At 44.3% G+C, this 12,122-nt stretch overlaps 1 protein-coding gene across 1 annotated transcript in view; it reads right to left on the reverse strand.

Moving 5' to 3' along the window:
* Positions 1-5,681: 5,681 nt before the first annotated feature.
* HMGA2 (high mobility group AT-hook 2) overlaps positions 5,682-12,122 on the reverse strand; it is a 131,392-nt gene continuing 124,951 nt past the window's right edge. Inside the window, exon 5 of the mRNA XM_057742972.1 lies at positions 5,682-8,615. Within this exon, the coding sequence (XP_057598955.1) occupies positions 8,568-8,615 (48 nt within the window). The 3' untranslated portion in view covers positions 5,682-8,567. The remainder of the gene's footprint in view (positions 8,616-12,122) is intronic.

Here is a 12,122-nt window from a genome sequence, read left to right on the forward strand (position 1 = left end):
CACAGGGAACTTCTTTGAGCCTACAGATTTGGTGACTAAAGATACGGGAATGGAACCTTAAACGCTGGCAGCCGCGCAGCATGTCCTGGGTCCTACAGCCAGCTTGCTTGCTACAGTTTAGATAATCCCTTAAACCTGTAAGAGTTCATATATGTAGACTCTGGAACTATATTCTTGGATTGATGGATGGGATGAACAGCCAGGTTCAGATGCTCTGCGGTGCAATGGAAGAATTCCAATTGATGTGGGGACAAAGACTCTGAGACCGAGTGTGCTGTGATGATGGTGGTCTCCTGGAAAACCAGCTTTGCCAAATCGAATTTAAGCCTGGAGAGCTAGAATTAAGTGTGTTCGGGATGTGCACCCAAGAGAAGGTTTATCCTGAGCAGGGACTGATAGGATAGTCTACGGTTGTACAATAGTCTAGAGAAGAGAGTGTGGGACTAAGGTCAGGGAATTATGACTCTCCCATTTACTAGCTCTGTCTTCTAAGCTAATTGCTTATGCTTTCCAAGCCTCAGTTAACCCATTTTCAAAGTAAGTATAATAATAATAATAATAATAATAATAATAATAATAATAATAATACCTGCTGTATCACCCAGCATGGTGCTGAAGATGAAAAGAAAATAATGAAATGAAGATGAGAAGAAATGAAATCTGTCAAAGTGCTTTATAAGTGGAAAATAAAGATGCCAAAAGAATTGTCATTATTTGTTCCAGTCAAGTTAGGCCAAATGGTACCATGGTCAGAAATAGCAACATCTTGCCTTAAAACAAGGTTTCTTTCTTGCTCCTTCTGGCAAAGTCCACCATCCAATGGGCAGCTCTTAGGGTATGACTCTTCCATTTGTGTTGATGATGAAGTACGTGACTATAGTGATCTTTGGTCGCGTTGCCCTCCCCTCACTTTCTGGTTGTTCAGTGGGCCCCGCTGGCTGTACCATTGTAACAAGCGGCTGTGGTTTCTCCCCCCTCTCCTGGGTTCGTTTTCCCTTCTGGAAGTGCATCTGGATTTTTCTCTGGGTCATCAGCCATTTCATGTTTCACACGGGGCTGGCGCTTCTCTGCACCACCAGTTCAGTCACCAAGGGAAATTGCAAACACGAGAAATCTCCTTGTTTACTCTCTTTTTCTCTTCTACTATTCCACTGAGCAGCCAGTTATTATTGACTGGTCCAAGGAGACTAGAATCCTTAGGTGACCAAAGGGAAATTTAAGGGGCTACAGAGTTAAGTGGAAGAGGACTGAGCAGAAGAGAACAATCAGGTGGCCTGAAGAATGCTCATGAGAAGGTGAGGGGCAAAGACTGGCTGCAGAAGAGTTTAGCCTCAGGAGGCAGGGTTGCTATAGCTGGAAGCTGGCATTTGGAGAAAGAACTGGAGTTGGGTGCTAGGATCTAGAAGGAGGAAGACCACTGAGAAGCACCCTCCGATATGTCCAACCAAGAACAAAGTCAGGAGCCTGGAGCAGCCGAGGCTGAGGGCTGGACTGAACGGCAGAAAGTAAGCGACCCCACAAGCAAACAAAGCTGCGGGGCACCAGGGACCCCTAAGACCTTCGCTGTCATGGAGGCAATTTGCATTTTGTTGATTTTTCAGGGGTGATTCCTTTTAGTAGCCAAATCCATTGAGATCAAACACAGTTCAAATCACAATGGGAAAAAGGAGTCTGTACCTATATTGATGATTTCCCTGCATGGAATGTACCACCAAAATGGGGTTTGAAAACCATGACACCTTTTGGACCATGTCTGTGGATGCCCCTGTGTGCAAAGATCAAGTAATGGTAGAAACTAGAGGAAAACATGCCCGCTTTAAGCCCACCCTGCAGCCAGAGGCCCAATAACAGAAGTAACAACCAACCCTGTATAGGACCTTCTATATGCCGAGTGCTTTTCAGGATTTCACCTATGGTGACTTATTTAATCCTCGTAACAATGCCTTTTATTTATTTATTTATTTTTTGCCAGTCTGCTGCACACCTTGCGGGATTTCAGTTTCCTGACCAGGGACTGAACCCTGGGGCCACAGCAGTGAAAGCGCTGAGTCGTAGCCACTAGGCCACCAGGGAATTCCCACAGCAACACTTGTAGATAGACGCTGTTACTATTTCTATTTAAAAATGAAAAAAACGGATCCCAGAATTGTTATGTGACTTGCGAGTTAGTGGCAGAGCCAGGATTGAAACCCAGGCAGTCTGGTTGCAGAGCCCACACCTTTTGCAACATATGGGGCAATGGGATGCCTTGTCTCGTGTCCCTAGTCATTACTGCCTTTGCAAGAGGGCTGGACTACCTCCATCTTTCGGAGTGAGGCTGCTTAAATGGCAACTCTCTCCCTTAGATTCCTCTATGACATTGCTGACATGGCCTGCAGAACAGCAAACGCCAGTCAATGACAGGACTTGGGAGGCCACGAGAGCTTCTGGGATCTTGAATATTCAGGGAGAAGTTGTAGCTGGGCGTTACAGGAACTGCTCTTTCCTCCCGCCTCTCTGGGTTCTCAGAGGAAGCAGACCAGTAGGGCTAGATCTGCAGCTACTATTTTTCCTCCCGCAGCAAGTTTCTTCCTAGGTAGGCAGTCCCCGCTTCACCTCTCCCCCCTGCCACCACCCCGCCCCTCCCCGCCCCGGCCCACCTGCCCTGGCTGCATCTAGGTTCTGGCAGTGAAGCATTTTCAAATGTTGTTACTCCATGTTTCCAAGAATGTATGCTTAATCTAGGATCAGGGCAGCCGTAAAACAGGTGGGATCCAAAAGTGAGAACACAGTTGATCAGACGAGGGAAGGGGAAATGGGACTCACAGATCACAAGGGGCTGGCTCAGGTACAGGGGGAGGATTAGGGTCCTGGAAGGCTGGCAGGAGTGAGGCAGGGACGACCCCTGGATGACTGGGGTAGAGGTGGTTATCGAGCTTGTGCGTCAGGCTCAGAGGCAGAAGACAAGAACCCAACTATTATAAACGGGACACAAAGTGGGGTGCTGCTCGCGGACACGGGGCGTTTCCCACAGGCTCCACCGGCACTTGGGACGAGAGCAGGACAGAGGGATGGCTGCCTCAGCACGCATGGGATCCTGAACGCGGAGGATGAGGAGGCGGCGGGCAGAGGGTCGTACTGCAGCCACTTCCCACCTCCTGGAGGAAGAGAACGGATGGCCAAGGAGGCGGCGGGCAGAGGGTCGTACTGCAGCCACTTCCCACCTCCTGGAGGAAGAGAACGGATGGCCAAGTATCACAGGTGGCTAAACTCAGACTGCGGGTGTAGACCTCTGTTGTTGTCTTTTGACTCTGGTTGTTATCCATCTGCATTCCCTACTTCACAAGTTTGATTCTTTTCAACTTCTCTTCCCCTTTTAGGCCAGGTTTCTTAGATTTGAAGAGTAATTGCTCAAGAATGACCTTGCCTAACTTGAAGAATTACTCTGGTTCAATAAAAAATTAATCTTATGTAAATAAAACTTGATAAGAAGTGCATCCGTGCCGCCCTGGTCCCCTCTCTTAGGCTTCCTCTTGTTTCGCTTTTCTGAAGTTTCATTCACGGATCTATAATCTCAGCTTGCATCACGTCCCGCTGGCTAGATTGTTATTCATCCTGTAGTACTGTTTTTGTTGCTGCCCAGACACCTAAACCACTCACCATCCCTGAATCCACCAGAGTTGAGCACGTCTAGCTCTGTTAGAACACCCCCCGGCCCTGCCCCATGACATGCTACATTGGCTGAGACTCACTGCCCCTTCAGCCCCAGGATCCCTCTCTGATGGTGGCCCTACAGCCCTTTTGTGAGAGGACCTGCGATTTGTCTCTGATATTGGCAGAGAGTTCAGGATGCCTCCAGTCACCTTCAGGGTAACTCAATAAGTTTCTATTTACACAGCTGTCCCTGGAGTCCAGCTCCCTCATGAGAAGTTTTGACTCTCTGTAGGCAGGGATGATGTCTCATTTACCTTTCTTACCCCAAATGATATCCAGTACATATGAGAGGCTCCTCTGATATGTGAAGGCACTGGCTGATTTCTTGGACACCCTCCTTGAACTTCAGTTTAAACTTAGGAGATTTCTTAATAACTTTCACAAGTGTACTACTTAATGTGTGAAAGCAACACTTTAAGTTTTCTGAAAAGAAAAGAAAAACTTACTCAGAGATCATTTAGTGAGCATTAACTCTTAAAATATGGGAAGTTTTTTTTTTTTAATCCCATTTATCTGCTTATCCTATTTTGGACATAGTATGTCCTTTCTTTGTCTTTCTTTTCCAAGCCAAAGATTCTCTCTTGGTTTGTTTATTTTCATTTTCAAGAAGTAAGTTCCTCTTATGCTTTTCTATATTAATAAAAATGAAGAGACTAAATATGGGTTATATTAAATACATTTGGCCTATCTATTATTAGCCTGAACTAATGATCCACCCCAGCAGGAAACAGCTTTCCCTCCTCTAAATTCTTGCAACTTGTTGCCTGAACAATTTACTTGGCTCTTTTTGCATGCTGCCTATATTTCTGCACCTGCATAATTTTTTTCCAAGGAGACAATATTTTGAAAGGGCTCTTGGTCTGGGACTTAAAGCATAAAGTAGGCACTCACAAAATATAGGCTGTGAAAATAAATACACGAAGGAAGTAAATTTGACAATAAAGTTCCTGACAGGTGATTTCTTAAAATGAGCAAGTGCTTAGGTCCTAAGAAGCGAAACAAAGAGAGTTTTAGTGACAACGGTGGCAGTACAACCCAGAGGATTTAGCTTTAAAAGATCCTGGATTTACTCACAATCCGCAACAGCGGGGTAAAGATGATCTTGAACTTAGTGGAATAATTCTGACTATGCTAATGGGTTTTACAGAAGAAAAAGATTTCTATTCAGTAGACACTTGGTGACTCTCATTTCTTATTCTTTTCACCAAACGGTTGGACCTCTACAGATGTGAAATCAAAGATAACTGACATACCAGTTACTTCCCTTACAAATTGTAGATGCAGGCCTTCAATGGAAATTCTCTAGTTTTAAACGATAGACCAGGAGCCCTCAACCCCCAGGCCTCGGACTGCTACTGGTCTTCGGCCTGTTAGGAACTGGGATGCACAGCAGGAGGTGAGTGGCGGGCGAGTGATCAAAGCTTCATCTGCTGCTCCCCATCGCTGCCATTACTGCCTGAACCATCTCCACCCCACCCCACCCCCGCCCCCATGGAAAAACTGTCTTCCTCGAAACCAGTCTCCGTTGCCAATAAGGCTGGGGGACCACGGCTCTATTCTTCCTTTACCTTTCTTCTAAGCTCATCTTTGTAGAGTTAAATGTCAGACTACAAAAGGTGAATTTAGGGCACTGATTTAAGAAGTATGATACAGCCTTCCCTCAGTATCCAAGGGGCATTGGTCCCAGGAACCCCTGCCAATACCAAGATCCGAGGATGCTCAAGTCCCTTATATGAAATGACTTAGTACAGTCGGCTCTGGGGAATCTGGGGTTGGTTGAATCCGAGGATTTGGAACCTGCAGAGGGCTGACTGTACTTTAAAACTTTCTGTCAGTGTGTGCAGAGGTGTGGGTGCATATTACACAGGGGGTACCACCAAATGACTTGTAAATGTCTCTCTCCTTGACCTGGTTTGACCAAACTTTATTACTCATTTAATGGGAGTCATGACAAAGAGTAGGAATCAAAACACATGGGGATCACAGAGGCTGTTATGTTTATTGTGCAGAACAGACAGTGATAATCCACTAGAGGAATACTTTCAACAAGCAAGCGATTCAAAGTACAATCATAGACAGCAACTCTACATGAAGAACAAAGTTAGAAGACACTCAAAGAAACAGGGAGAAAGTCAACTGCAGTTCAACGTCTTGATACTTTTCTCCTGCAAACATACCTAACTTGCAGAAATGGTAGAAAAGTTAAATGTCCAGTCTTACTTAGCCCGAGACCAACAACAGCAAAGAACAGTCCTATAAAATTTATCTCCCACAAAAATAAACTATATATATAAAAATTTTATGATGTTCTTACTGTTCCATTGGCCACAAGCTTTTTTTTTTCAGTATGAAAAATGAGGTATACTGGGGCTTAAGAGGTAGTAGTGTGTTTTGATTGTACAACATATAGGAAATAAGAGAGTAACTTCATCAGAGATGGAAACCGCTGGGTGCTCAGAGTTTGGCCAACACGAGCAACTGCTTTAGCTTTATGAGCTGGCCAGTGAGGTTTCAAAAGGCCCAATCCAAGATATGGAATGGGACTTTTACTTTTATGAGCCACTGTTTATTTGCTCATTTAATGCACAGTTAACAGTAATGTTGAGTTTTAATTCTCTCCATAGCTCCTTTGGTGATTCACAACAGTGAGCCATCTGCCAGTCTCAGAGAGGTATGTGGCCTTTGAAATTACCTCCCTGAAGCGGCTGGAAGAGAGATGGTTTTGAGTTTCATTTGGCATCAGTACTAAAAGCCAGACTGACACAAGCCGTCATGAGAAGCTACCTCTTGGCCCAGTTGATAATACCATGTTAAAAAGTCAGCACACTCACTAGGAGAGAAAGGAATAAAAACTCTACATAAGAAGCGTTTAAAATAAATCTGGTTGAGACATATTACAAAAATCACATTTGTGTAAAATACATGAAAATATCTGTCAAGCATTTTCTCATATTCAACTAATCTTCAAAACACATATTTTTGATTGCATCATGCAAAAGCTGAGCTTGTTGCATCTCACCTACAAAGCTTCAAGTTTCTTTGAAGGTTGGCTTTATTTTATTTATTTGCAAAAAAGTATGTAAAAACGTGTTCCTTTCTATCAAAAGCCTTTTACAAAAATAGTTTTGACGAGGGTTAGCTGCAGTCTGAACTATTTCAAACATTGACAAAAATGAATGCTGCAAGTAACAAGTTCATTCCTTTTGAAGTCTGGAGGTAGGTCTTTGCAAGTCAATTAGTCCATTTCCTTAAACAATTCATGTGAGGTACAAACTTGGAGGGTAATATTTAAACATTACAGTCAAATTTTGTGTGATGTGTAGTGTGATGGAGGAAAATTATCCTTAAGAACCTAGGAGCGACTTAGTTAAAAAAAATTCAAGTTAATGTAGAAAATCTAGCAGAGAAGCTGAAACAAGTATTTGTAAAATTTTAATTAAAAAAAAAAACATAGAAAAATACATAGCCATGCTGAAACACAGTAAGGAGACTGCTTCTTTGACTGTAACTAAATGTACAAAAAGAAACGTAGATGATCAGCATCATCTACCCATTATGTTTTTTTTCTTGCATTGCTTGTGTATAGCAGCATGTAATAAGTATTAAACTGTAAATTAATTGTAACATTCAGAGGTAGTATTGAGCAGTGGGGATGTATTGCATCTCTGGCTAAAAGTGCAGTTTGAATGAAGAGGTGGTGAGCTGAAGTCAAAGTAAAGCACCTCAGCCAACCATCCTATGTCAAAACGTATTACTTGAAGTAACACATACGTTTCATTTGAGGTAAGTGGTATTTAGGTCTTTCACGGAAACTGATACATAATGGAAAGAGAGAGAGAGAGAGAGCCTGCTTTTTTGTTGTTGTTCTTTAAATTGTAGTATAAACTACAGCAAAAGAAATTTGGATTTCGCTCCGCCCACCTCATAATCCAGGTGAGTTCATCATGCATTATTCTGTTGTACCTTTTCATTAAACTACAAAGAGGATAATTTTACTTGTGTAGGTTCCTTAAAATGCTTTGAGGCTGACAAGTGTGATTTATAGCTAAATGGCATTTGGCTCTGTAGGAAGTAGATTCTACCCGGATGAGGGTTCCTGAAAAAAAACAACGAGGGCTGTGAGTAAATTTATTACTCCTGCTGATAGGCGTGGCATCCGTAAATAAAGGAGTTGGCAATCTGGGTTTGCTTACTTCCCTTTTTGAAAAGTGAACATCACCTTTCCTGGTTTGTTAAGCTGGATGAAAGGATACATCAGCATTTCGTCTCATTTAGAAATAAAAGTAAAAATTAAAAAAAAAAATCAAGTAAGTGTCTACAAGGTTATATGAAAAGGAAAGAAGTAGTATCTAGTGCTATCTTTGGTGTTCTAAACAGAAGCTTCACTACTGCGAGCGGGCTGGGTGGTGTCTGAGGCGGCCAGTGTTTCCCACCGCGCCTTTTCTAGAGGAATGCCCAGCGTCACGCGGGTGACACATTTCTGGTTTGGATGCAGTGCAGTGATTGACTAAACCCGATTCAGAGGTTCTTCTCACCCACCCGCTCCTGCTTATCAGATCCACAAACTATTAGTAGGTTAAGGAAAAAGAAAACAGTAATTAAAAGTTGCATTGTTAAACTGTGTCCCCTGTGTTTACAGCAGTTTTTCACTAAACCTGGGACCGTGAAGGGATTACAAAGAAGGTGATTAATATAGTCCTTTTTAAGGTTACGTGACTTCTGCCCCCACCCCCGCCCCGCCCCCGCCCCGCCCCCACCCCAACCCCAGATGAAAGTGGAAAGACCATGGCGATAGAGAGTAAGTGGTCACTGCAGTGTTTTCTCCCTTCAAAAGATTCAACTGCTGCTGAGGTAGAAATTGAACGTTGGCGCCCCTAATCCTCTTCCGCAGACTCTTGTGAGGATGTCTCTTCAGTCTCCTCCTAGAACACAAAGGCACAACCATTACATTCAGAGGTGACCTGTTTCCACAGCACATTATGCCGGCTTCAAAGGAGGATGCGGATGATTGGCAAGCCCCTTGTTCCCCGGGCTTCTTAAACCGTAATTGAGGAATCAAGGTGTTGTTTTTTCCCAGCGCAATCATTAGCCACTGTTGACTTAAGGCTTGACATCATGGCGGCTGCTCAGCAAATTCAATTGTCTGCCGTCCAGAGAATGTCAGGCCCGTGGGAGCTTACTCACCAATTAGCGGGAAAAAGAAATGGATAAATTTTTCCCGACAGCATGCCAGTCATCCGTTTTAAAAACCAGCACATCAAGTGAAGGGGATCCATTCTTAAGGCACAAAGAAAACGTGTCCTGCAGATACTGGTAATCATAGCTGATGCTTTTAGGGTGCTTACTCGATGCTTTTAGGGACTGGCTGTTATTATCACCATTTTACAGGTGAGAAAATCAAGGCACAATAAATCATATACCCAAAGTTGCAGGGCAAGTTGAGCCAGGCGTTGGGCAGAATCAGACGGGCGTTGGCACCGGTGTGTGACCAGGACACCACCGCCACTGCGCGGGAGGCAGCGTGAGGGCAGAATCGAGCCTGAGAAAGGGCTGCAAGAGCTGACGACTCACTTCCTTTCCAAATGGATTTCCTCCTTCTTGTATTTATTAAAGCACATTTTAAGACAATGACCAAAGTTTGGCATTAACTGCTCAATCTCAACACTAAATCCACACCGACCAAACATTTAATGGTGGTTTGGCCAAGCAGAGAAAATCTAATATATATGTTTTCGCAGGGCCTCCTCTTCCTATAAATCTAATTCCTCCTTCTCTTTTCCTTTTTCTGATTCCTTATGGCTCTGGAATTTGTTGGAGTTTCTGCAAACCAGCTTGAGCCACAAAGTTCTCTTTCCTTTTGCTTATTTAACAAATGTGCAGTACCTTTCAGGACATGGGTGGTAAAGCGGAGACAATAAACATTTCTGATAAAAGCGTCCTTAGTGAGAAGGATGATTTTTATCAAATGCTGCACACTGTCTCATAAGACGGCATGTGAAAAAGATCTGGGAGAAGAGGTAAACATTTACTCCTGCAGCAAACTTTAAGAATGATCAGCTTAAAACAGCTTACAACAGTCTTCATACTTTCATAGATTTGATTTTCCACATGGCTTCATTTTGTCTGGGTGGCTAACTGACACAATTTATACCTCTCTTCCTTTCCCAGGTCACTACAGTACACCATTCAGTAACGCATGCCTTAGAGCTCGTCTGCATTATGTGACCAAACTTCCATTCATTAGTGTTTGAAACACTTCAGCTGTGAAGGAGCTCCTAAATGCTACCATGTGTGACGCCTCTGCGTAAAAGCAGCAAACCGGAGGGAAAAAAGCCCACATGAACGGGTACGCACATGCTCACACGAATGCGTACACTCTCTCTCTCTCTCTTTCACACACACACACACACACACACACTCTATCCTGGGCTTTAATCACAGGCCACTGCTTACAGCAAACTTTGCAAAAGGTTTCAAACATTCTCTCCCCCCACAAGACTGAGAGAGCTGTAAATCCTGGGAATAAACACACACACACAAATGAATGGATTACAGCTTAAAAAATATAACCACCGCAGCATCAAGTCATGAGATTTCACACCGGTTTTGTTTAGTCTGCTTTGGGTTATGTGGGAAATGTGGAACGTTTGAAGCTACCTCCCCTCGGCTCCCAACCCCCAAACTTCGGGCTTCACATATTTAAGCAGCAGGTTTATACCTCTTGATAGGCAACAGGCCATGACCCTGAGATTCTCTACGGAGTCCGGGCCACAAAGGAGAATGTAGCAGGATCAAAGCCACGGACGGACGCGAGATAGACAAGCCAAGGTTCAGCTGCCCTCTGACCTTGTCTTTTCACTTAATATTTAAATTCTGGAAAGTCACTAAGCTATTCGGCAGATACGCTCTTCGACCGTCCCCAAATGACTCACTTCTCATTGTGACAGGAGGTGTGGACTTAGGTGACTACCCTGAAACAGACCACAGAGTACAAGTGGGCAGACAGATCTGATTCCTTCTTCTCCTGTTTAACAAATTAATAGAACGCAGTCAAGCTGGACACCCCCTGCATCGAGCTGTCATTATTCCATTTCTAACTGCTCGATTTTTCTAGACTATCTGGAAACCAAAGTACTTCCATATCCGGAAGGAAATCGAATTTTCAGCCCATGAACTTACAAAGACCTTATGGTAGATGGAATGTGATCAGCTTTTCAAAACATTCCCAGAAACTCTGCTTGATATGTAAGTGGTTTATTCAAATCCCTTAGATGCAACTCAGCTGAAAATGATGGCCCCTCACCCTCATATCGTTTCCTTTACTTAACGGTTCTTAACACGATACGGAGAGTTGTTTTATTTCCATGGACACTGAAATGCTTCTACTAGTCGCTGTTACTAGTTAGTACTGGGTACATAACTAGGATGGCGGAGAGTGGGAGCCTCACTCCGTCAGACTTCTGGTCATGCGCTCTCACATGCTCAGAATGATGGTTTTCTCAAGTGTCTGGTTAGTGGAGAGCTCTGTCTTCTTGGCACAGCCCTGACTGGCCACCCTCCAAAAGACGGCACGGCTGCCAAGTGGATGATACTGGCAGGGTGCGTGGCACCTCTCACCTCTGCAAACCCCAGTTCTCACCTTTCCAGTGACTTGGCCTCTTGCTGTGACAAAAGTATGCGTGTAATTAAGAGAAGAAAAATCCTCATTTTTTTTTTTTTTGGTTCCACAACTCATGTACCGAACTGGGGCAGGTGATGTGACAACAGATTGCGAGATAAGGCGGGGAGAGAAGAATTCTCGCTTTCCCTCCTAGGAGCCGTCTGGGTTATGGATGCATAAAGATGCAGTTGGAAAATCCACGTTCACCTGCCCTAAGTGTCACGGCTGACCAGACTTCACACAGGGCCCTTCTGTGGTGCAAAGAGTGGACAGGAACCGGCAATGAAGGAAATAAGCAGCTGGTTCTGACGTCCCCCAGGAATCTTATTTTCATAGCAGAAGAGTTGGTAGGGACCCCTGAGATTCAATCCTCCTCAGTAATTTAGAGGACACTGCCATTTACCGTAGACAACAGCTAGCAACTTGAGATATTTATTTAAACTGTTTCACGTTTGCAACATATGGCCAAAGGATCTTTGCGCCTGGAGAGCCCCCCAGGAGCAGCTCTGAGGCACTAAGGAGGTTGTAGCCAAGCATTCTCCGCATCTCATGAGGGGCTGGCTGGCAAGGGGGGAAGCCAAGCAGCCGCAGGCTGGTCGAGGAGGCTTACCGTTGGAATGGGGCTTCAGGAATGCAGGATAAAAGGACTTTTCAACGTGAAGGTGTACAGTGACATTTTTATGAGCACCAGCCACCGAGGCCTCTAAACGCTGAAAAGCCCCCGGCCATCCACTCCGTTACCTTACAAAGACCCCTGGGCTGCACCACA

Source organism: Hippopotamus amphibius, chromosome 7 (genome assembly GCF_030028045.1).
Source record: "Hippopotamus amphibius kiboko isolate mHipAmp2 chromosome 7, mHipAmp2.hap2, whole genome shotgun sequence".
NCBI classification, from domain to species: Eukaryota; Metazoa; Chordata; class Mammalia; order Artiodactyla; family Hippopotamidae; genus Hippopotamus; species Hippopotamus amphibius.